Here is a 26,282-nt window from a genome sequence, read left to right on the forward strand (position 1 = left end):
CTATGGCATGTTATGAAAGGGAAAAAATTACTTATGGAAAGAATCATAAGCACTGAATCTATATGGAAAGAAAAATAGGGATTATCTGGACTCCTGCACATTAAATACAAACAATTCAACATGTTACTGTATTTGAATGCATCACTGACAGTCACTACTAAAATGTAAGTTCAGTGACTAATTATATACATCTATTCATCTGTTGTGAGCTGACTTTGAGGAAAGAGGACAAATGTACAACTACTGAACTCAGGCATTCAGTCACTAAACACCAAATATCTGGAGTTCTCTAAATAACCACTCAGTCAAATTTCTAACAATGTCTACATCATAATGCTGTATCATATGATGAGAATAATTCTGAGACATTGTTATTTCTTGATTCAACAAAAATACTCTATTAGTTCCATTTAATAGAGTCTTATTAGCTAGGTGAGAATTTAAATCCCAGGAAAGGAGCCATTATGCCCCATATTCTCTGAAATGTAAAACCCTAGATCTAAAGAGACAAAAATCTAAAATACATAGGAATGGTGCATCCACAAATTCACAAGTTGAATCAGCGGCTTGTGGACATATTTTTCTTAAAAGACATAAAAGCCAGTCCTTTCATCAGTCAAGCAAAGTCAAATTCTAAATGATGATCAGTCCCTGGTAATTACCAACCCATGATACTGTGCTGACCTGACCTTCCTTTCTGTCTCCTGACACTGGTTCCATCGCCCACTTGTACTTTCCCACACGTCCAAATCCATGCATTTACCACTCTGAGTTTTTTAACTTCTGAAACAAACAATACTAATGGGAAGATGAAAACAACAGTTGAAAAGAGAAAAATCAAGATCAAAACATTTCACAATTAAAAGGGAAAATGCCATTTTTACTGAATACCAGTGAATCAACCAGAATCCATGGAAAAATATCAAATACTTATAACACATGACAACTTCTTGTAGATACACATGCATATACAGACAGATATGTACTATATAGTATACATCTGTCTATATATGCATATGTATATTTATGTATCTCTACCCTCCTTCTCCAGAGATTTCAGACAAATACCTAGCTCTGGAGAAAATCCTCTACGGAATTACATTTTTGCTTCTTGTATGGAGTATTACATCATTATAATAATGAAGTAGTATTCTGTTTAATTAGGTCAAAACCTTCTTCAGTAAACACCGTGAATAATAATTTTGGGATAACAGTGATACAATACAAGGAGAGGAAGCAAACAGTATTTTCTTTTAAATAACAAACGTAAGAATGGAATTTAAGCCATTATATTATCTGAAGCTAATCAAGCCCTGAAACTTGTTTTATGAAAATAGACTCATCTTAATTTAGAATTAAAAAAAAAAACTCTAGGAAGTGTCACTTTACACACAAAATGTGAGAAGGTAAAGGAACAAAAAAGGCAACTTTCACATGCACCTAAAAAGCTGCATTCCATCAAAACATATCACTGTGCCTATATTTACCATACCTGAACATACTGTTCTGCCGTGCTGCATGTTAATAAAAAATACAAAACAAAAATGGGGAAATATTAGCAGAATCAAACATAAAACTCTTGCATGGAGAATTTAAAAAATCAGTTCATAAGCTTTTATATCTAGTATCTAACATGGATTAGTAATTTAACATTTTGTTTTTAACAAACCATGTATCTCTTGGTTTTGAATGGCTTAACCCCCGAGACAATTTAATTTTTAAAATATTTTATCCTTTTCAGATTTCAGAGTAAGTTATAAGATCCTGGAGACAAGAGTCTCCTTTTTTTAAGTCAACTGCTTAATTCACTTACTAGAGCAACACACAGCATCAGGAAGCAGAGACCTGACTTCTAGGTTGTGTCTCTTTGCTGCTGTTTTAAACATAAAGATTTCAGACATTATTTAGCATTAGGCAAAAATAACCATTTTCAAAGTGGAATACTACTTCAAATTTAGAATAATAAAACTAAGTCTGTAACATCAGATATGTACTGGATTGGCCGAAAAGTTCGTTCAGGTTTTCCCATTCTATCTTATGGAAAAACCCAAGCAAACTTTTGGGCCAAACCGATAATATACACTTTAACTGAAAAATATAGGAAACTGTCTGAGTTGTTCATCGTTCTTGGTTCTGAAGGGATAGACTTCTGTTTAAAATTTCTCAACATAAATATTCAAAAATATCATGACTACTGATGTAGCTTCACTAACACTCCAGTCCCACACGGCAAAAGGGCTAACCCCACTCTGCACTTACTTCTCTTCTGAGACACAGCCTGCAGGCATGCCGTCACAATGTCACAGTTTCTCTGTACTTTGTGCACAAGCCTATCTTTCTGCTTCAGCTGCCGAAGTAACTTCGCTGATTGAATGCCAATCCTGTACTTTAGTTCTCGAAGGATGGTCTCCAGTTCATTCATGTCTATCAGCAAAAAGGAAAATAGAACAATAAATACTCTGAGAGGAATACAAATTCCAATATGATACTGATCATAAGATAAATCTCTGGAACATCCTTTAAATCAAGTAATCCTGAATTTTCACCTAGGATTACATATACACATTTGGCTAAGAGATTCTGATGAAATAAGTCACTCATCTATTTCCTGCCCTGTCCATGTAAATACTGTAAAATAAATTTTATTCTTGAGGCTACCTATAACATGTAAGCAAAGAATCTTAAGATATCCAGCTCCGGTTGCAAATTTATGTTTCATTGACTCAAAATTGTATCATTAAAGTGCTCAGACGGTAAACTTGCAAGAAAAGAGAATTTTTTAGTCTGTTAAATCAATGATAAACCTAACAGCTGATAATAACTTTTTTAAGTACTCAGCTTTGTAAATGATCAGTTAAAGGTAGGTAATACTACATTTTCTAATGTAGATACATGCAGTGATGACCATTTTGTTTCAAATACACAGTCTTCCAATAGCTTGACTATTGGGACAATACTTCACCTCCAAATACGGTAGAAAATATATTTCCTTCAATCAGGTAAATAAAAGACAGTTCACATCCATAAAACTAATCCTCTCAACATCGATTTTTCTACAAAAGAACAAAGACTTGAGAATCAGAAGCGATCACAACATTTACGTGAATAATCATTACAATTTGGGAGTTTTGTTAGTCATACTTAATGTTATCATTAGTCACCATAATGTGACCTTCCAGGCAAGCGAAGCCTTCTACTTGGCATGGCATTAGCGAGGCCCTCATTAGAGGTCCTGTGTGCGGTTTGGATCTACTCATTCTGAAAGAGATTTAGAGAAACTAGAGAGGATCAGAGAGAACAAAAGAAATGTTCAAAAGTAAGAAAAATATTCCAGAGATCAAAGGAAGTGAACTTTGGGGGTCTGAGTAACACAAGTGGAGGGGGCTCTTTGCTTTAACAGCTGTCATACTCAGTTGACCTCATTATGAAAAATGCATTTGACCCTGAGTTAAAAAGAACTGCCTTTGGATTAATCAACTATCTGTCTGATCTTAGACAAGGCAGTGCTCCAGGTCTCAAATTATACAAGATTATTCTGGGAAACAAATGTTAATAGCATTTATAAACATTAATATAAAGAGCAATAAGGTAAGAATAAGGAATTGCTATGAAGAGGAGAACAAAAGCCCATTATTTCTCTCACCTTGAGTTCAAATGTGGTGAGATATAATGAGAAGTAACAACACACTTAGGTTAATTGAAAATACTTGGGTTCTGAGGATGATTAACTATGGAATCAAGCAACAGGAAAACACCAGAGACTCTTCAAACCTATATTCCTTCAAATAGGGCAAATTTGAATGTTTAAAGTTGTTCCTTCTAGAAACAAAAGAGGTAGGAATATCATCATCTTGCATTTAAATTATACTTTCCTTCCACAAGAGAGTCATTTTCAGTGACTCTTAAAGTATCTACAGCTCTATGATTTTTTTTAATAATATTCACTGTCCAATATAGGAAAAATCATCATAGTTGAATTTGAAAATGTCTTTTACAGCAACGTCTGCCGGTATATAAATATCTGGAAGATAGAAATAAGCTCTCCTTTATCTTTGTATGTCCCATAGCATCAGCCATAACTCCTAACACAGTGTTAAATAAATGAGGAAAACTGAAGAGATCATCAACTGATCATCATCAGTGATCATCATGAATGATCATCATCTCCTCTTTAAGGAACTCCAGTGTATATAAGGCAATGGCAACCCACTCCAGTGTTCTTGCCTGGAGAATCCCAGGGACGGGGGAGCCTGGTGGGCTGCTGTCTATGGGGTCGCACAGAGTCGGACACAACTGAAGCGACTTAGCAGCAGCAGTGTATATAATAATAAAAATAAGCATCATCAACTCGATGGACATGAGCTTGAGCAAGCGCCGGGACTTGGTAACAGACAAGGAAGCCTGGTGTTCTGCAGTCCATGGGGTCACAACGAGTCAGACACAACTAAGTAACTGAACTGAACATTTATTGAGCACTTCATATACATTAACTTACGTAAGTCTCATTTCCTCACTATAAAGCAGTAGTATTTTCTTTTGTTGAAGTATAGTTGCTTTACAATATTTGTATTAGAGTAAGATATACAGCAAAGTGATCCAGTTATACTTTTTTAGATTCTTTTCCACTATAGGTTATTACAAGATATAGTCCCCTGTGCTATATAGTAAATCTTTGTTGCTTATCTATTTTATATATAGAAGTGTGCATCTGTTAATATACTGCTAATTTATCCATTCCCCCTTTGATAATCATAAATTTGTTTTCTATGTGTGTGAGCCTGTTGCTATTTTGTAAATAAATTCATTTGTATTGTTTGTTAGATTCCACATATAAGTGATACTATATGTTTGTCTTTCTCTGCCTGACTTATGAAGCAGTAGCATTATTATCCCTATTTGTAGGTAAGGAAAATGAGACTCAGAGAGGTTAAAGAGCTTGCTAGTAAGGAACAGTGAGCAGAGGGATGTTAACTCAAGCTGACTCCAAAGTTCACACCCTTAATGAAAACAGTGAGAAGAGCACCTGGATTTCCTGAGAAACCATTATGGTGCCTCACATAAATAAATGACCCACACATGCTAAATATCTAAATAGGTGCTACAGCAAAATCCCTAATGGAGGGAAAAGAGAATTAACACACAGGTTATCTACTTGATAAGACAGTCTTAACTGTTTTTATGTCAGGAAGGATATTTTTTGATCCTGAAAAAAGTCAAATAACCTAATAAGGTGTAAAATTATTTTAGCAGACAGCAGTTTCCATCACTTGATTCTTCATGCTTAGTACCCTGATGATGTTTAATGATAAAGGTGTGTATCTGTGTGTGTGTAGGACTGTCATAATATGGCATCATGCTCTTCCTTATAGAGTCGACTACAGAAAAAGAAGAGATTAGCAGGCAGTTTAAGACAGAGACTTGGGCAAAACTGGTTCTTATAGGTCTTAGGAATGATTAGGAGAATGGTCACTCATTGTGATCTGTATTTCCAAAACTGTGACCTCTTCCTTAAACTTCAGCTTGCCAAATTTCCTCTTCCAAAAGGAAATTACTAATCCACAAAATTCTCTCAGTAATGAAAAGTGAATAACCTTGTGAAAAAAACGAAAAGCCAAATCATAATTCTTCAGAACTGATTCACTAGATTCTTAAAGAACTACTGCCCTACGGAACTTCTTAGCATAAACAGACACTCTGCCAATAGCCAAATAATTGTATAAAATTAAATGGCACGACTCCAGCTAAAGTCTCAGGCAGGGGGAGGAAAGTGGAAGCCATTTGTAACAATCAGCTGGGGGGAAAAAATCTTCAGGGGAAGCCAAAGAGGAAGCTGAAAGCTGTTTACACAGATTTCAGAAAGCAGACAGATTTACTCCATTTCTCGTTTCTTTTCCCCTCTGGTACCAGCCAGCCTGATCTTACAAATAGGAGACAGGAGACCACTCCATAGTATTCTTGTTCCTCCCTTTCCTGGTAACTTAACACAAGGATATTAATTCAAGAAATGTTATGATAGCTTAGCATTTGTTTTCCACACCTCACTTCATTTTGTAAACTGAGGTCTGGAAATATCTAGACAAAAAGATAATTGTAAGTGTAAGTGCCTGAAAGGCAAGTTGAGGGAGGAAAAATATCTCAATTAGGACAGGACAGCAGCATCAGAGTCTGATAACAAAAGCAACACCAAATTAACCTCTGCCCCCAAAAGTCAAGGCCATTTTCTGATCGACCTCTTCAACTGAAGGTACCAACAGTTAAATGCTATGATAACTACATCGCTCTAGGGCCCTCCACTAACCTGCCACCCAAGGGGGGAAAAAATCCACTTAGTGAGCTTCTTGAAATCAGGCGTTCTAAGAAATGGATTTCACACGTTCTGCTTAGAAATTGCATTATTGAATTATTCTACCTCACTAAATACTATCCAAGTATGTAGCCAAAGAAGGCGGATTAAAAAAAAACCCACAACTGGCTGCTTTTTTTTTTTTTCTTCTTAAACCAACCCCGAGAGTCGCCTCTATTCCACCTGGGGCCCCTCTAGGTAATTTCAGATGGATAAATCAGAAATTCCAAACCCGTCTTAACAGCTGTTCTGGTGAAATTAGAACCTGGACTGTCTCTAGCCTCCGGCCTCTGCAAACACAAGGAGGATGGGGAAGGGGTCGGGGAGTAGGGGAGACCCGTGGCTACCATTCCAACAAGTGATGCTTCACTTGCCAACTCAAGAGGTAATGGGGGGAAAGTAAGAACTAAGACTAGTCATGAATCCATGACACTGTGGACAGCCGCGACAGATCAAAGGAGACGCCCTAAACAAAGTATCACCGGGCGCTCGGCCCATCAGCACAGGTGCGAACAGGTGAGGGCCGGCACACCTGGAGGGGGCCCCGCACAGGGACGCTCCCCGGACACCCCCATCCGCCCCAGCCCTCACCTTTCTGCCGCAGATACTGCATCTGGTGCCGCGGGCTCGGCCGCTCCTGCAGCTCCTGCAGCACGCGGGAGTCGCCGGCGCCGCCGCGGCCGCCCAGGAACACGTCGGAGCCGGAGGCCTCGGTGGAACTGTCGAGGCTGTCTCGGCGCCGCTGGCGACCCCGGGGCCCCCGGCCCCCGCCGACCGCCTCCTCCTCCTCGGTGCAGCTGTACAGCTCGGTGAGCAGCCCGCTCACCAGGGACGCCGTGCGGCTGCCCCGTGGCTCGCCGGGGTCCGGGTCCTCCTCGCCCTCCCAGGAGTCCCGGGAGCAGCCCCGCGCTCGCTCCGCGGGGGGAGCTCCGCGCCGCGAGTCCTCTGGCCTCGCCTCGGGCTGCGGGCGCCCCGTCGGGCCCCCACCAGCGGGCAGGACCTCCATGGCCCCCGGCCCCGCTCCCGCCGCTCCTCCCGCGGTGCCGCGCCGGCCAGTTCCGGGAGGAGGCGCGGCCTCGGCCCCGCAGCCGGTGTCCTGGGCCGGGCGCGGCGCCAGCGGGCTCCGGATCCCCCGGTGCCCGACCTCCCCGGAGCCGGAACCCGCGCCGCAGCTCCTCGGCCCCGGGCGGGGAGGAGAGGGGGGGCGGCTACGCCAGTGGATACCTGGGTTCACCTGCCGCAGGTGAGGCCCGCCTGAGCCCGGGAGCACTGTCTAAAGAGAGCCAAGGAGCAGGATGTGGCCAGAACGTATCAGGATGGAGCCCTTAGCCCGGAGGGGGAAGGGCGCTCTGGCTGTTGCCGCCTTCACTTGCCTGTAAGTGATTAACTCAAAAAGAGGGCAACTCTTGCATCCTATTCAGCCACCAGTAGGAAAAGGTGCCTGGGAGAGTTCCAAACACCTAGCAATAGGCCGAGGCCGGGAGCTCCCTCCTTCACATATTCCTACAAAGGCGTTTCTTAGTTTAGATTCTGACACTAACCTTTCCGAAGATCTGGCATGTACTTGAGATTTAATAACGCTGTAAACTTTTTTCCTTCGGTGAAAGAATTAAGATTAATAAAGATTCTTTCACCTAAATTAAGATCAACTAAATCTCTGGCACAAGACCTAACAGAAGGGGGATTTAATAAATGTTACCAGAAGACAAAACTAATAAATTGACGCAGCTGATTCTATAAAATAAAGTTTACATGATACCCTAGACTCAATGGAAGAATTGGATGCCCCTCCACTGTAGATATTTTTGTGAATTATTAATTATTGTCAGTATTTTCGTGTGCCAGGGACTGTTCTGACTTCTTTGCATGAATCATCCCATTTAATTCTCACTTTAACCCAGTTAAGGAGTAAGCACATTTGGGGGGATGGGGAGCCCACACTGGGCAGCATGCGGGATCTTAGTTCCCTGAACAGAGATCAAACCTTCACTGCTTGCTTTGGAAGCCCAGAATCTTCACTACTGGACCACCAGGGAAATCCCCACCTTGACATATAACATTATATTAGTTTCAGGGATACAACATAATGATTTGACATCTGTACATGTTGCAAAATGATCACCACAGTAAGACTAGTTCATATATGTTACTATATAGTTATAAGGGTAAGAACTATTTGTTTCTCCCCTCACTTTTCAGATGAGAGAGCTGAAGCACAGAGATGCTGAATAACTGGCCATTCACAAAGAGTCAAGTAAATTTTCCTTAAAAATTCTGGCAGTGTCTGGCTTTCATTATGGATGAATACATATTTCATTATGGATAAGTATGTATTTGTCTATCTCCTAATACTGTTATATTACCTCAGAAACGCAGATGACACCACCTTTATGGCAGAAAGTGAAGAAGAACTAAAGAGCCTCTTGATGAAAGTGAAAGAGGAGAGTGAAAAAGTTGGCTTAAAACTCAACATTCAGAAAACTAAGATCAAGGTATCCGGTCCCATCACTTTATGGCAAAGAGATGGAGAAACAATGGAAACAGTGACAGACTTTATTGTTTTGGGCTCCAAAATCACTGCAGATGGTGATTGCAGCCATGGAATTGAAAGATGCTTGCTCCTTATAAGAAAAGCTATGACCAACCTAGACAGCATATTAAAAAGCAGAGACATTACTTTGCCCTCAAAGGTTCGTCTAGTCAAAGCTATGGTTTTTCCAGTAGTCATGTACGCATGTGAGAGTTGGACTATAAAGAAAGGTGAGTGCCGAAGAATTGATGCTTTTGAACTGTGGTGTTGGAGAAGACTCTTGAGAGTCCCTTGGACTGCAAGGAGATCCAACCAGCCCATCCTAAAGAAAATCAGTCCTGAATATTCATTGGAAGGACTAATCCTGAAGCTGAAACTCCACTACTTTGGCCACCTGATGCGAAGAACTGACTCATTGGAAAAGACCCTGATGCTGAGAAAAATTGAAGGAGGGAGGAGAAGGGGACGACAGAAGATGAGATGGTTGGATGGCATCACTGACTTGATGGACAAGGGTGTGAGCAAGCTCTGGGAGTTGGTGATGGACAGGGAGGCCTGGTATGCTGCAGTCCATGGGGTCGCAGAGTCGGACACGACTGAGCAACTGAACTCAACTAATGCTGTTAAATACCTGCATATTTTTTAAAGGAACAACAATGTACCTGGTAAACAATGGTGGTGTTTCATGTTTGTTCAGTACACTTTTTACTTTCCAAGGCACTTGCATAATAGAGCCTATAGAAACCCGATGAACTTTGGCACCGCCACCAAAATATATGTAAACATAGAGTGAGAGCAATAAGACTCTTTTAGAAACTGGAGTTAATTATAAGGGAAGCAGAAGTTTTACAACTTGAATGTATCCAGAATTTAAAATTGCACTAGAAATAGTTTTTTTTTGGTTTTGTAACTGTATTAAGTACTACTATATCCATTTAACTTTAAAATGTATGCATTAGAAGGAATGGAACTATTTGTTATTTTGTTGTTATTGTTGGTTTTTGAGGGTTTTTTTTTTTCCTGTTGTCTCTGGCATGGCATTTGAGTCCTGAAATTGTTCCTTCAGATGTTGAACGTTGCAACAAGCAAGACTTAAGCAAAGAGAAACACTGAAATTGAATCTCTTTTCCTAGCTGATTTCCCAGCCCTTTCTCCCTATCTCCACCTAGTAAGAGAAGTGATAACTACTAGTCTTCAGCACAATTCACATCCGGGGTATCACTATCAGGACTTATAAAGAAACTCAAGGTGAGCTGAAGGGAATGGTGAAAGAGGCCAGGAACACAGTATGTCATTGACAGTCAACATTTCTAAATTAATCAGAACTTCAAAATCATCTCCTGTTCCTGAGGAGAGAAAACTGGCAAAATAAAAACTAACAAGAAAAGCAGATTCAAGCTCCTTGCTCTTGTTGGAATGATCTTGGCTCAGATATCCACGTGACTCTTCTCTCACCAGTTCAGGTCTCTGTTTAAATACCATCTTCTCCATGAATTCTTCCTAACTGCCCCATTTAAAATTGCAGCTCTCTACCCCTCAGTATTCCCTTCATACCCCTCTTTGTTCTCTTTTTTTCCATAACACTCACCACCTTCCAACATATTATAACATCGATGGATTTATTTTATTCTCTGTCTTCTGCTAGTAAATTATAAGCTCTTGAAAGCAGACAGTTTTGTCTCCTTTGTTCACTGAGGTATGCCCACCACTTAGAACAAATGCTAGTGTGTTATATGTGCTCAATAAAAAGGTGCTGAATTAATTAACTGAATGAATAACATGACAACTAGAGAAAAGATCAATCAATTACCTGCTTTCCTAAGAAAAGTGAATTCCATTAAACAGAATCCTAGAAGAGGTGTTGATGAAAGCAGTCCATTTTTGTACCCCGCCTTTCTGCTTCCCAGTGATAGAAAGGCCCGCAATGAGTTCCCTAAAGGTCTGAAGTCAACTAATTGGATATGAGAGAACCACTGGCTAGATAGAATATGATTTCAAACTGAGCATGACTAATTAATAGCTTAAATTAAATGTACCATGGTTGACTATGCTACTAATAATAATCAGCATTTTAATTTGTTTGGAACTTTAGTTTTAATATTTTAATAATTATATTAAGTATTTTTACCAGATATAAGGTCTAGTATTGCGTTATATTTACAAGAAGCTAAGAAGCATCTATCTCAAAGTTGAGTGTAATTTACTATAATCTATAGAATGTAATTTATATAAATCTGTGTACAAGATACAGACTATGAACATTTATATTGTTTCCAAACCTGTATCACAGTCTTGCCAATAACCTTCTGTTCATTTGTCATTTAAAACTACCTTAACAAGACTCTCAACATTTTTGATAACTTGATAATTTTTTTCAGCATGTGCAAACACATAAAGACTAAATTGCTATGATGAAAATTATAATGATTCTTGGAACGGCTGATTTGTAGAATCGAGCAGTTAACCTTTTACTCTAATCCTTCAGGGATTACTCATTTTTGAGTCACAAGAGAAATGCACAGGGTCATTGCCGGGTTTCAGCTTCCCCGCATGGAAGTTCACTCTTGCTCAAAATTAATTGCCGATTACAATTTATTTATATCCTTGGAGTGCAATACAATCTCTGTTTTCAATTTAATAACTATACATGAAGAATCATATTTCTTACTCCAAAAAGCTGGGATAAGAGGTAAAAAGAGGATTTCACACTTTAAAAGCCACCAAGCCTTAGACAGACACCTTGGGAAATACGTAGTAATACATAGTAGACAGTAGAAAGACATTTAAGTCATAAAATTTGAGTGCTTAGAAGAACTTTGGAGATCTCATTTGACTAGTGCTTAAAAATTATTATACTATATTTCAAAGTGACAGACTATAACCTCCCCTCTGCTATAGTTAAAAAAAAAAATGTTGTGACTGCTCGATGCATATCAGCTGGGAACTGAATCTCTCATCTCTCACCCATATTCAAGTGACATTCCTTGAAAATGAGATGTCTATTGTGCCAGCACTTAGGTAGTCACTGACAAAGGCCAACTAACATCATTTGCCTAAACTGCTTTGTCTAAATCCTTGCTTAGTGCCTCACATGAATGCTTTCTGATGGATGTAAACACATCATACAAAGATCTTCACACTTTGAGCCTGTTCCTACACGTCTATCCCTGTGCCTCCACCCCAGACCTCCCCTTCTCCAATCTCCCAGTCATTTTCCTTCCAGAGTGATGAACAGCCTGCAGAGACCATTCATCATTGCCATTAAGTCCATGTATATTCTAACCTCAGATCACTTCTTTCTACATAAACTGGATGGTCAGGTGCACCACCCAAAGCTCTACCCATTAAAAGGTTTTCTCTCACCACTGTCATTCAGGGCTAAGCCCAAGTGAGGCTGTAACGCAACCATCACCCACCCACATACCAAGCTGTTTTATCCTTAAACCAAGTTCAGGCTTTCTCCTCTTTCATCTGGTCTTTAGTCCCACAGGTGTGAGCCGAGATAGGAGTACAGGGTAACCATAATGAGTGATATGGGAGTCTGCACTATCTCTTCACGCACTCGTTTATGCCCTTATTGATGCTTAGTTTGAGATGTACCATTTCATCTTATGTAGAACTCCTGCTGAGGCTTCCCTGGTGACTCAGTCGGTACGAAATCCACCTGCAATGTGGGAGACCTGGGTTCAATCCCCGGGTTGGGAAGAGCCGCTGGAGGAGAGCATGGCAACCCACTCCAGTATTCTTGCCTGGAGAATCTCATGGATAGAGGAGCCTGGCGGGCTACAGTCCCTGGGGTTGCAAAGGGCTGGACATGACTGAGAAACTAAGCGCAGCACAGCAGCAGAACTACTGCTGATGCTGACCAATTCTAGGACTTGAGGATCCAAGAGAACCCAACTGGTGACGGACAGCTCAGGAAGCATCATCATTTAGTGCCTCATGGTCAAGAGTCCCATTTCAGTACATTAGGAGCTGTTTTTCAAAAGATGTGTAATTCCTGCTATAGGTAGCGTAACTTTGCTCCAAAGTCCCAGGAGTCTGCATTGTGATCTTCCTATTGGAGTGTGCTTCACATTGCATCTTTTCTCATCACTGATACCTGGAGTACCATAGTGTCTGCCAGAATGTATGGCCCAAGCAGAAGGGCTGTGTACCACGAGCTGGAACTGCCACCAGGAAAGACTGCAAGATATGACCTCTGCGGTTGTACTGATCTGCATTATCAGCAAGTCCCCAGGCTTGGTTTAACATTTTGTTGTCATCAACTTGAAATTACTAAAAATATTTTCTTTGAACTGGTGTTTTGTAAGTGAAGTCCCATGGGACAATGGAAGGTGTGCATAAACAGTGGAGATAAACCAGGATTGGGGGTAGAGCAGGCAGTAGCCAAGCACTAAGAAATTGTCATACCCACATCTCCAGGCAGGCCAGAGAGCCTCAGGGACCCCAGGTAAGCAGGCAGAGACCAGAGCCCAGGCTGGTGGCAGCAACAGTGGAGAGAAGAGTGGAAAAGTAGCAGCAGCAGCAGGAGGAAAGGAAGATTTTCTACTTAAAACTGATACTGAGACCTACCGTAAGGGTATAGCTTGACCATCTGTTCCCCAACGATGTTTGCACAGATCTCTGAGATCCAAGACAGGAACTGCCAGCTTTCAGGCAATACACTTCGTCAGTAAATCACTACAAAATAAAAGCACACATGTGGATATTGAAATAAAGCATATCAGAAAATTATTAGAATCTTCAAAGAGTTTAGAGTCTTTGGTTTTGAAAACTTCTACAATGTGGCAACTCAAAAATCTACGAGCTTAGATAGAAATTAAATTTAAAGATCATTGCATGGAGACTTCCCTGGTGGTGCAGTGGATAAGAATCTGCTTGCCAATGCAGGGGACACAGGTCCGGGAAGATTCCACACGTCATTGAGCAACTAAGCCCATGTGCCACAACTACTGAAGTTCATGTGCCTAGAGCCCATGCTCCACAAGAGAGGCCACTGCAATGAGAAGACAGCACACCATAAATAGAAGCCCACTCATCACAACTAGAGTAGCCCTGCTTGCTGCAACTAGGGAAAGCCCACATGCAGCAACAAAGACCCATAGCAGCCAAAAATAGTTAATTAATTAATTAATTTTTAAAAAAGATCATTGCACTGGATGGAAAAGAACACTATTTTCATATGTAGCTCCAGATAAATGAGTTATTAATGATGAAAACCACTTAAAATTTTAATTTTTTCTTATAATTGAACGTACAGTGGTAAATGCGTATACAGGCACTTATAATTATATAAAAACTTGAAGCCACCTGAGATTTCTTGTATACCCTTCACAAGTCATAGGAGATGTCAGAGGAAATATTACAATGTAACTATTACACCAGTTAGAACTTTACAATTGTAAAATTATAAAAATGTATGATTTATATTTAAAATTAAATTCATATCTAAATAAAACTGATCTGTAGAAATAATTAAATGTTTTTATAAAAATTATTCCACAGTCATTAGCTCTACCTGTGCTAAAATTTGTATTTTGAAATAATCTGTCAAAAATTTATCCCACTGTTATACACTCTATAGAGTATCCTTAAAAGCTCCAGTATTGGTTATATTAGAAGAAATATCCTCCTTAAAATTAAAAATTATCAAAAATTATTTGCAATTCAGGCATTTGCTCAGAGCCACTGAGATTGCTTTTAGTTACATCAATTGAAAAATGACATTGTTAAAAATACACATTTTGAAGGCCTATGAAATGAATTTGTAGGGAAGCAAGCCAGAAAAATTATATCATCAATCAAGATATCACATTAATAAAGCATTATTATTTATTATATTATATAAATTATAACATCAAAAAATTTTTTGCAGTTTGTAAGATTTATTAATTATTTATTTATTAGTTATTCATCTATCACTATAACCCCTATTGTATTTTTTTTTTTAATAAGTTTATTTATTTTAGTTGGGGGCTAATTACTTTACAATATTGTAATAGTTTTTGCCATACATTGACATGAATCAGCCATGGGTTTACATGTGTTCCCCTTCCTGGACCCCCCACCCACCTCCCTCCCCATCCCATCCTTCTGGATCATCCCATTGCCCCGGCCCTGAGCCCTTGTCACATGCATCGAACATGGAATGGTGTTCTGTTTCACATATGATAATATACATGTTTCAATGCTATTCTCCCAGAACGTCCCGCCCTCACCTTCTCCCTCAGAGTCCATAAAATTGTTCCATGCATCTGTGTCTCTTATTCTGTCTCGCATATAGGGTTATCGTTACCATCTTTCAAATTCCATATATATGCATTAGTATACTGTATTGTTGTTTTTCTTTCTGGCTTACTTCACTCTGTATAATGGGCTCCAGTTTCATCCATCTCAGTAGAACCGATTCAAATGTATTTTTTTAATGGCTGAGTAATATTCCATTGTGTATATGTACCACAGCTTCCTTATCCATTCGTCTGCTGATGGACATCTAGGTTGCTTCCATGTCCTGGCTATTGTAAACAGTGCTGCGATGAACATTGGGGTACACGCATCTCTTTCAATTCTGGTTTCCTCGGTGTATATGCCCAGCAGTGGGATTGCTGGGTCATATGGCAGTTCTATTCCCAGTTTTTTAAGGAATCTCCACACTGTTCTCCATAGTGGCTGTACTAGTTTGCATTCCCACCAACAGTGTAAGAGGGTTCCCTTTTCTCCACACCCTCTCCAGCATTTATTGCTTGTAGACTTTTGGATAGCAGCCATTCTGACTGGTGTGAAATGATACCTCATTGTGGTTTTGATTTGCATTTCTCTAATAATGAGTGATGTTGAGCATCTTTTCATGTGTTTGTTAGCCATCTGTATGTCTTCTTTGGAGAAATGTCTGTTTAGTTCTTTGGCCCATTTTTTGATTGGATCGTTTATTTTTCGGGAATTCAGCTGCAGAAGTTACTTGTATATTTTTGATATTAATTGTTTGTCTGTTGCTTCATTTGCTATTATTTTCTCCCATTCTGAAGGCTGTCCTATTGTATTTTGTAAGCATTCAATATTTCTTAATGAAAATCTTTGCATCGTATCATCTTCAGTGGCACTTTTTTCCTGTTATTTTAACAAAGGGCCCCACAGATTGTGTTGCCAGCCGTGTCTGCTACAGAGTGCTTTTCTGCTCCAGTGTGTGTGCTCCAGCTACTTAGTCATGTCCAACTCTCTGTGACCCCATGGATGGAAGACTGCCAGGCTCCTCTGTCCATGGGATTTTCCAGGCAAGAATACTGGAGTGGGTTGCCATTTCCTACTCCAGGGGATCTTCCTGACCAGGGATTGAACCTATGTCTCTTGCATCTCCTGCATCTGCAGGTGGATTCTTTACCACTGTGCCACCTGGGAAGCCCTATCTGCTCCAGCCTCTACCCAAATCTGGTATCCTTTCCTGTCACTCTGCATACGGGCTAGAGCAATACTCCTAGATTGTGTATGAATAGCAAAAGGCCTACCAAGCAATGTGCCTCCACCCACCCTTTTTTTTTTCAGCAAGAAGTGGAAGAAGCAGTGATTTGTTTTTACTTTGGAGGCAATGTCCTGACACAGCCATGGACCCCTAAGATCCTTTACTGAGTGCCACGTCCCTAAATTTTCGTAGGGTCTCTCTCCTATCCTCGGGAGCTGTGTCACATGAAAGATTCCAGCCTGTTACCTGCCTCTTGTTCATCTTACCTGATCAGCATGAAATCATCAATGTAATGGATGGATAGGATGTTCTGCAGGCTGCCCAGATCTGTTTAAACTCTATTATGACATGTGGTTATAATATGTGTTTTAACACCCTGATCGACTAATTCATTCATCTTGTCGTTTATTATGTTTTTACTAACTGATTTTTCTTTTGGTTATGGGTCACATTCTCCTTTTGAGGGGGCCTGTGTAGTAGTTATTTTTTATTGGATCTAGGCCATTGTAAATTTTATATTGTGTCTAAATTTTGTAGCCTTCCCTTAAAGAGTATGGGGCCTTGTGTTGGCGGGCAAGTTGTTTCTTGCAGATCAGGTTGGTATTTTGAGACTTGTATTCTAACTTCCTTACTGTAGGCATACAGCACTTTTTCATTCATGATAGTTTAGCTCTGTTACAAAAGTGGAACCTTTCTGTGTTCTCTACTGAATGCTCCTTGAGATCAAGAAAGACTTTCGTTTCCGGATGGTTGGATCGCAAACATTTCCAACTCCTCTCAGAATTATTACATCTCCCTGGTCATTCATTGCCTTAGGTTGTACTGCCTTCACCCTAGGCATGCACATCTTCAGTTCAGTTCAGTCGCTCAGTCGTGTCCAACTCTTTGCAACCCCATGAATTGCAGCACGCCAGGCCTCTCTGTCCATCACCAACTCCCAGAGTCTACCCAAACCCATGTCCATCGAGTCGGTGATGCCATCCAACCATCTCATCCTCTGTCATCCCCTTCTCCTCCTGCCCCCAATCCTACCCAGCATTAGGGTCTTTTCCAATGAGTCAACCCTTCGCATGAGGTGCCCAAAGTGTTGGAGTTTCAGCTTCAACATCAGGCCTTCCAATGAATACCCAGGATTGATATCTTTTAGGATGGATTGATTGGATCTCCTTGCAGTCCAAGGGACTCTCAGGAGTCTTCTCCAACACCACAGTTCAAAAGCATCAATTCTTCGGCGCTCAGCTTTCTTCACCATCCAACTCTCACATCCAGACACGACCACTGGAAAAACCATAGCCTTGACTAGACGGACTCTTGTTGGCAAAGTAATGTCTCTGCTTTTAAATATGCTATCTAGGTTGGCCATAACCTTCCTTCCAAGGAGTAAGCGTCTTTTAATTTCATGGCTGCAATCACCCTCAGCAGTGATTTTGGAGCCCCAAAAAATAAAGTCTGACACTGTTTCCACTGTTTCCCCATCTATTTCCCATGAAGTGATGGGACCGGATGCCATGATCTTAGTTTTCTGAACGTTGAGCTTTAAGCCAACTTTTTCACTCTCCTCCTTCACCTTCATCAAGAGGCTCTTTAGTTCTTCTTCACTTTCTGCCATAAGGGTGGTGTCATCCGCATATCTGAGGTTATTGATATTTCTCCCAGCAATCTTGATTCCAGCTTGTGTTTTTTTCCAGCCCAGCGTTTCTCATGATGTACTCTGCATAGAAGTTAAATAAGCAGGGTGACAATATACAGCCTTGACGTACTCCTTTTCCTATTTGGAACCAGTCTGTTTTTCCATGTCCAGTTCTAACTGTTGCTTCGTGACCTGCATACAGGTTTCTCAAGAGACAGGTCAGATGGTCAGGTTGTCCCATCTCTTTCAGAATTTTCCACAGTTTATTGTGATCCACACAGTCAAAGGCTTTGGCATAGTCAATAAAGCAGAAATAGATGTTTTTCTGGAACTCTCTTGCTTTTTCGATGATCCAGTGGATATTGGCAATTTGATCTCTGGTTCCTCTGCCTTTTCTAAAACCAGCTTGAACATCTGGAAGTTCACGGTTCACGTATTGCTGAAGCCTGGTTTGGAGAATTTTGAGCATTACTTTACTAGCATGTGAGATGAGTGCAATTGTGCAGTAGTTTGAGCATTCTTTGGCATTGCCTTTCTTTGGGATTGGAACGAAGACTGACCTCTTCCAGTCCTGTGGCCACTGCTGAGTTTTCCAAATTTGCTGGCATATCGAGTGTAGCACTTTCACAGCATCACCTTTGAGAATTTGAAATAGCTCAACTGGAATTCCATCACCGAGTATACCGTGGAAGTGACAAATAGATTTAAGGGTCTAGACCTGATAGACAGAGTGCCTGATGAACTATGGACAGAGGTTCGTGACATTGTACAGGAGACAGGGATCAAGAAAATCCCCATGGAAAAGAAATGCAAAAAAGCAAAATGGCTGTCTGAGGAGGCCTTACAGATAGCTTGGAAGAGAAGAGAAGCGAAAAGCAAAGGAGAAAAGGAAAGATATTCCCATCTGAATGCAGAGTTCCAAAGAATAGCAAGGCGAGATAAGAAAGCCTTCCTCAGCGATCAGTGCAAAGAAATAGAGGAAAACAACAGATTGGGAAAGACTAGAGATCTCTTCAAGAAAATTAGAGATACCAAAGGAACATTTCATGCAAAGATGGGCTCGATAAAGGACAGAAATGGTATGGACCTAACAGAAGCAGAAGATATTAAGAAGAGGTGGCAAGAATACACAGAAGAACTGTACAAAAAAGATCTTCACGACCCAGATAATCACGATGGTGTGATCACTCACCTAGAGCAAGACATCCTGGAATGTGAAGTCAAGTGGGCCTTAGAAAGCATCACTACGAACAAAGCTATTGGAGGTGATGGAATTCCAGTTGAGCTATTTCAATGCACATCTTAGTGTTCAACAAAGTCTCACAAGGATATCTTTGCAGATTTATATATCTTTGCACCTACATAGCTTCCTCCTCTTTGGAACGTTGTCCCAAGTAGTTTTAGCTATTTCAGCCACCCCTCAACTGAACCTTTCTCCTTTCAACTTATTCTACACGTTATCCTTTTTCTGGTTCCCTGGTTCAGAATGTGCCTCCAGGTTGAAAACTGGGGCAATTGTTTATTTTCCTTCACACATAGATTACAATCTTGCACTGACTCTTGTTCATTGTGTGAAAATACACATTTTGTCCCGTTTTCTACTTGTTCAGAGCAAGAGGGTTAATCTGGCCCTGTTTTTCTTTCATGGCCAGAGGCTGGTATTTTGAGGTTATTAAAAGTGAAACAGGTTATGATAAAAGATGGTGTTGTACCTAAAAAAATTCATGGAAATTTTTCAGTAGCTGGATTTTATACATTTTGGTTTAAACTCTTGGGGGAAATGACAAAATGAATAAGTATGACTTATTTTATCAAAATAATTAATGAAAAATTAATTGAAGTGATGGGAAAATGCTTTCTTAAAAGTGGTAAGTCATGGGACTTCCTAGTGGTCCAGTGGTTAAGAATCTGCCTTCCAGGGCTTTCCTGGTGGCTCAGTGGTAAAGAATCTACCTGCTAATGCAGAAGACATGGGTTCTATCCCTGGTCCGGGAAGATCCCACATGCCACCGTGCAATTAAGCCCATGTGCCACAGCTGTTAAGCCTGTGCTCTAGAGCCTGGGAATCACAACTACTGGGCCATTGAGCTGCAGCTACTGAAGCCCACATGCCCTAAAGCCTGTGCTCAGCAAAAAGAGAAGTCACTGCAATGAAATGCCACCACACAGCCACTAGAAAGTAGCCCCCACTCACTACAACTCCCACATGGCAATGAAGACCCAGCACAGCCAATAAATAAATAAGTAAATAAAATTATTAAAAAAAAAAAGAAAATCCCACCTTCCAATGCAGGGGACAAGGGTTGAATAACTGTTGAGGGAACTAGGAACCCACATGCCATGGGGCAATGAAGCCTATGTGCCACAACTAAGAGCTAACAGCAAAAATAAATAAAAAATTTTGTTTTTTAAAGTGGTAAGTCAAATTCATAACCAGACACCAAACAATAACATTACATATTCTGTTCAGGATGTGACAAATACTCATCAGCTGTCAATTATTGTGCGCTACTCTTCTAATAGGAAACCCTGTTAATAATTTTTAATTTTTTTAGCCAACTGAAAACATTTATGAAACTTTAAAGTGAGACAAGATTTGGGCTATTTTAACATGCAGTTGAGCAGCATTTACAATCAGTCATATGTCAGCACAGCTGTTACCACGATTAAGCCAAAAGGCTGCAGGCTCTTTAAAAACAACTTTACAGAACAAGAGCCATGCAAAACTCATTAGCTTCTTTTTGTGAGAGGTAAGGCTGCCTTCAAACTACTTGACATTGTTAACTACTTCAATAATGTGAAACAGCTGTGTATTTTATTTTCGGGTTCAACTACTATATGGAATATTTTAAACACATATACCATTGGGAATTTTTCTTTGAAGAGTGTAAGTACAGTAAAAGGTCTGCGCTTTACAAACGTGTTCAACCCTTACAACATAAGGCTCAACGAAAATGGACTCTAAAGTGTATTTGCAATGATAGAAGACAAACCAGAATACCCAGGAGATGTAATAACATTATTCAACCCATTGGTAAAACTCAAATATAACATTTTAACTGCAATTTTAGAAAGACATTTTGGAATGCTTCAATGAAACAACTGATAAATTATAGACTCCTGATGTGGATATATATAATAGTAGGTACCTTCTTTCATCATCCTTAGATTTATTGATTTAAAGCACTGAGATAAAATTGAGATTAAAAATTAATGAATATGAAATCAAAGTGATAAAGATAAGTGAGAAAATCAAGCGAAATTATTTTGATACTGAGAAGTGAGTAGTGATAATTTTTTTTCAGGTCATAACAAAGACAGTAAGTCATTAAGAGGAAGAGACAAATTGCAAATAAAAGTAATAAATAGGCTCTTGAATCATTTGCTAATCAATTGGCAAGGAGAAGTGAGTCATATAAATTCATTTTAAAATATTAAAATTTTTTTCTGATTTGACCTCAAACTAACATCAATGAAGATGATCTAAACTCAAAATAGGTGATTACAATGAGTGCACTGATCACTAAATTAGTGCTGTCAATTCAAAGAATATCTAAGACTAGTAACTGTGCAAGAAAATTTGAAATGCTCATGTAAAATATTTGATAGAGCTTCTGAAATTTCACACACACATACACACGCACACACAAACAATGAACTACGAAGATGAAAATATTTTTTCTGAGGTATTAATGAAAAACAAATACTGATCAACCTTGGTAGAGAAAAAATAAATTATCCTTGTATTATCTCTATAGAAAATATTACAAACCATTGTCATATGAAGAGTCAATTAAAGACCCCATAAAAATTGGGGGGAAAGTTTGGAGAGAAATGTCTGACAGTTAACTAATAAAATATTTCATTATTTTAAAATTTTGCATTATTCATAATATTTTTCAACTTTTAGTAATTTATAATATTACGATTTCTTTTCTCAGTCTGGTGTTAGTTGCCCAATTGTGTCTGACTCTTTGTGACCCCAAGAACTGTATGCCAGCCTCTGTCCATGGGATTCTCCAGGCAAGAATACTTGAAGTGGATTGCCATTCCCTTCTCCAGAGGATCTTCCCAACCCAGGGATTGAACCCAAGGCTCCCACATTGCATGCAGATTCTTTATCGTCTGAGCTACAGGGAAGTCCTTTTATTTATTTTCTCAATGTAAATAATAACTTTTGTATTTATAATTGCTATTCTTTCGCTTAAGGAGCCCCCCAAATTGTATATAAGCTTCAGGTCATATAAAATCTGTTTTTGCGTCTATCATCATCTTCTCCATCTAACTGATCTACTGTTATGCATTCTTGTCCTCTTCTAGTCTGTACACCATGCCACAGCCAAAAGAATCTTTTTTTTATATGAAACTTTTAGTATTTTATTCATTTTCATAGTTTTACAGTATTAGTAAAAATAATGGCCATTATAAATAAGTATAAAATGGAAGTTGATGAAAAAATAACCCCAAGTCTTCCTTGACTCCCACCCTCCCACCAAAAAACTAGCTAGTATATGACAAATATCCTTTTCACACATTATCTTTAGGCATATATTCACTTTGTAGTGGTGGATGGTATAGTCGCTAAGTTGTGTCTGACTCTTGTGATCCCATGGACTATAGCCTGCCAGGCTCCTCTGTCCATGGGGTTTTCCAGGCAAGACTATTGGAGTGGGTTGCCATTTCCTTCTCCCCAAAAGGATCTTATAAAAATTTATGTATGACTATTTTTCTCCTCTACTCTTCCAGTGATTTCCCATTAGCCTTAGGCTAAAAGACCAAAATCTTTAACATAGGGTCTGGACCCTGCCTACCTCTCCCTCTCCTTCTCTGCCTCAGATGCAACCATGCTGGCTTCTTTAAGTTATTTGAATGCACATCCTTAGAGCCTTTGCACGTGCTGAAGTCGATGTCTAGGAGACTTTCTGTGTGTGTGTGTGTGTGTGTGTATACATGAGTGTGCGCACGTGCACACTCTCCTGCGCTCATTCAAGTCCGACTCTTTGCAACACCAGGGACTGTAGCCCACAAGGCTCCTCTGTCCGTGGAATTTTTCAGGCAAGAATACTGGACCAGGTTGCCATTTCCTCCTCCAGGGGATCTTCCCAATCCAGGGATCAAACCGACATTTCTTGTGTCTCCTGCATTGGCAGACAGATTCTTTATCACTAACACCACTACCTGGGAAGCCTAGGAGGCATTCTACCACCAACTATTCTATTAACAAATTACCTTCTTTAAACTTCAGAATGTCATTCAAAGTTACTTCCTCAGGGTATCTTAGATAGATCACTGAAACTCAAACATTCAAAAAACTAAGATCATGGCATCCGCTCCCATCATTTCATGGCAAATAGATGGGGAAACAATGGAAACAGTGACAGACTTTATTTTGGGGGGCTCCAAAATCACTGCAGATGGTGACTGTAGCCATGAAATTAAAAGACACTTGCTCCTTGGAAGAAAAGCTATGACTAAGATCATGGCATCCGCTCCCATCATTTCATGGCAAATAGATGGGGAAACAATGGAAACAGTGACAGACTTTATTTTGGGGGGCTCCAAAATCACTGCAGATGGTGACTGTAGCCATGAAATTAAAACACACTTGCTCCTTGGAAGAAAAGCTATGCTCCTTGGAAGAAAATCTAGACAGTGTATTAAAAAGCAGAGATATTACTTTGCCAACAAAGTTCCATGTAGCCAAAGCTATGGTTTTTCCAGTATTCATGTATGGATGTGAGAGTTGGACTATAAAGAAAGCTGAGTGCCGAAGAATTGATGCTTTTGAACTGTGGTGTTGGAGAAGACTCTTGAGAATCCCTTGGACTGCAAGGAGATCCAACCAGTCAATCCTAAAGGAAATCAGTCCTGAATATTCATTGGAAGGACTAATGCTGAAGCTGAAGCTCCAATACTTTGGCCACCTGATGTGAAGAACTGACTCATTTGACAATACTCTGATGCTGGAAAAGATTGAAGGTGGGCGGTGAAGGGGACGACAGAGGATGAGATGGTTGGATGGCATCACCTACTCAATGGACATGAGTGTGAGCAAGCTCCCGGAGTTGGTGATGGACAGGGAAGCTTGGCCTGCTGCAGTCCATGGGGTTGCAAAGAGTCAGACACGACTGAGTGACAACTGAAATGAACTACCTTCTTAAATGCTCATCACATTCTACTTTTCCTTCATAGCATGTTTCCCTATTTGCAATTATATACTTTTATGATTGTTATACTGTGTGTTTCTCTCTTGTGGGTGCATGCTCAGCCATGTCCAACTTGTCATGACCCTATGGACTGTAGCCCTCCAGACTCCTCTGTTCGTGGGATTTTCCTAGCAAGAATACTGGAGTGGATTGCCATTTCCTTCTCCAGGGGATCTTCCTGACCCAGGGATCAAATCCGAGTCTCCTGCCTTAGCCAGGTGGATTCTTTACCCCTGAGTCACCTGGAAAGCCCCAAATTTCTCTGCCACTAGATTGCAAATTCCATGAGAGAGGGACAATGTGTCCTCAGCACGAGCCTAACATGTGGAACGAAGCTGGTATCTAATTATACAATCTCTGGCCTCAAATAATTTACAATCTAGTTTCAAAACAAAAACAGTGATAAAATTTTACAATTTGGAGCATCAGTGCAGATAGATTATTTTTATTTGTGCAGAAAGTCTTAATGGAAGCCTTGAAATATGAATACATAGGTGTTAGTTTTTCCATCAGAGTGTAAAATTAGCCAAGCTTGAGGCTGTAACACACTACACTGGCCATCTGGGGAGTACTCTGACCAGGTTCCCAACACAATTCTCTTTTGCAGTGGAAACCTACTGCATTCTCTTTTTTCACAGCACTTTTAAAAAACTTTTTGGGGTATAGCTGATTTAAAATGTTGTGTTAGTTTCTGCTATACAGCAAAGTGAATCGGTTACGCATATGTTAAATCCACTCTTTTTTAGATTCTTTTCCCATATAGGTCATTATTGAGTATTGAGTAAGAGTTTCCTGTACTATATGGTAGATCCTTCCTAGTTATTTGTTTTATATATTCTATTTCATTTTTAAAAGATTCTCTTGTCTTTTGTACTTACTTTTAAAAAATAGCAATAAAACAAAGGACATTACCTTTTGCATAAGCCTGATAGTTGCATGTATGACATTCCTAAACACTTCCATAATTATTTTTACCTTATACTACTACAGAGCTTCCACAAGTTTGAAGACTTCCAGTCAGAGGGCTCAGCTTAAAGAAAATACACTTGATCTGTTAGCAATGAGAAGATACAGCCTGCTGTTCTCAGTTGATAATAAGGCTTGTTCACCTTGCCAGGGATATTTCTTTTGCTATTGTTATATTCACTAGTTTCTTTTTTAGATTCCAAATATAAATGAAACCACACAGTATCTGTCTTTCTCAGTATGACTTATCTCACTAAACATATATACCCTCCAAGGCCAGAGATACTTCTGTTTCCTAGACTTGGGCAGAGTAACAGCTGTTATAGAGCTATCACAGAAATATTTGGAGTCCTAGGTTCATGGACTTAATTTTACTTAATATTTGGTCAGATAACCATAAAGCAGTGTATTGATTTTTGCTTAATTGCACAGCCTCCAACATTGTCTAAGAGGTCTTTCAAAAACTCACTAATTGAATGTTAGGGTAAATATTCCAAAATCCATCAAGGGATATTCAGGCTGCCAAAATATCCTGAAACTGTTGGTTTGAAATCACGGTATCAGCTGAGGAATAGTATAAACAGGTTTACAGTTAAAATGAGTTGCAGGAAATATTAAAAGCGATTTTATATATAAGGGCTTTCAATAAGCGTTTGTTGACTCAGGGATTAAATATAGTAAGATCCAGACTTTGCCCACCAGCTTCCACTACCTGGAAGGCATATTCCTCCTTTTTCTCAGTTAGCTCAGTCGTGTCCAACTCTTTGGGACCCCATGGACTGCAGCACACCAGGCCTCCCTGTCCACCACCAACAGGGAGCTTGCTCAAACGCATCCAGTCAGTGATGCCATCCAACCATATCACCCTCTGTCGTCCCCTTCTCCTCCCTCCTTCAATCTTTCCCAACAGCAGGGTCTTTTCAAATGAGTCAGTTCTTCGCATCAGGAGGCCGAAGTATTGGAGTTTCAGCTTCAACATCAGTCCTTCCAATGAATATTCAGGACTGATTTCCTTCAGGAATGACTGGTTGGATCTCCTTGCAGTCCAAGGGACTCTCAGGAGTCTTCTCCAAAACCACAGTTCAAAAGCATCAATTCTTCGGCACTCAGATTTCTTTTTAGTCCAACTCTCACATCCATATATGACT

General features: G+C 39.9%; 1 protein-coding gene across 5 annotated transcripts in view; it reads right to left on the minus strand.

Annotated features, from left to right (window-relative positions):
• TBC1D30 (TBC1 domain family member 30) overlaps positions 1–26,282 on the minus strand; it is a 106,213-nt gene that overhangs the window by 78,442 nt on the left and 1,489 nt on the right. For 2 of the 5 annotated variants that reach the window (XM_081588856.1, XM_081588851.1), the window contains exons 2-3: positions 13,449–13,556; positions 2,260–2,424 (exon numbers count right to left, since the gene is read on the minus strand). In XM_081588856.1, coding sequence (XP_081444982.1) covers positions 2,260–2,424; positions 13,449–13,470 — 187 coding nt within the window. In that variant the 5' untranslated portion in view covers positions 13,471–13,556. Of the gene's footprint in view, positions 1–2,259; positions 2,425–6,934; positions 7,522–13,448; positions 13,557–13,723; positions 13,873–26,282 lie in introns of those variants that run through there. The other 3 variants (XM_081588850.1, XM_081588852.1, XM_081588855.1) reach the window with 3 other exon arrangements.

The sequence above is a fragment of the Giraffa tippelskirchi genome, chromosome 4 (genome assembly GCF_054371585.1).
Source record: "Giraffa tippelskirchi isolate mGirTip1 chromosome 4, T2T-mGirTip1v1.2.pri, whole genome shotgun sequence".
Classification (NCBI taxonomy): domain Eukaryota; kingdom Metazoa; phylum Chordata; class Mammalia; order Artiodactyla; family Giraffidae; genus Giraffa; species Giraffa tippelskirchi.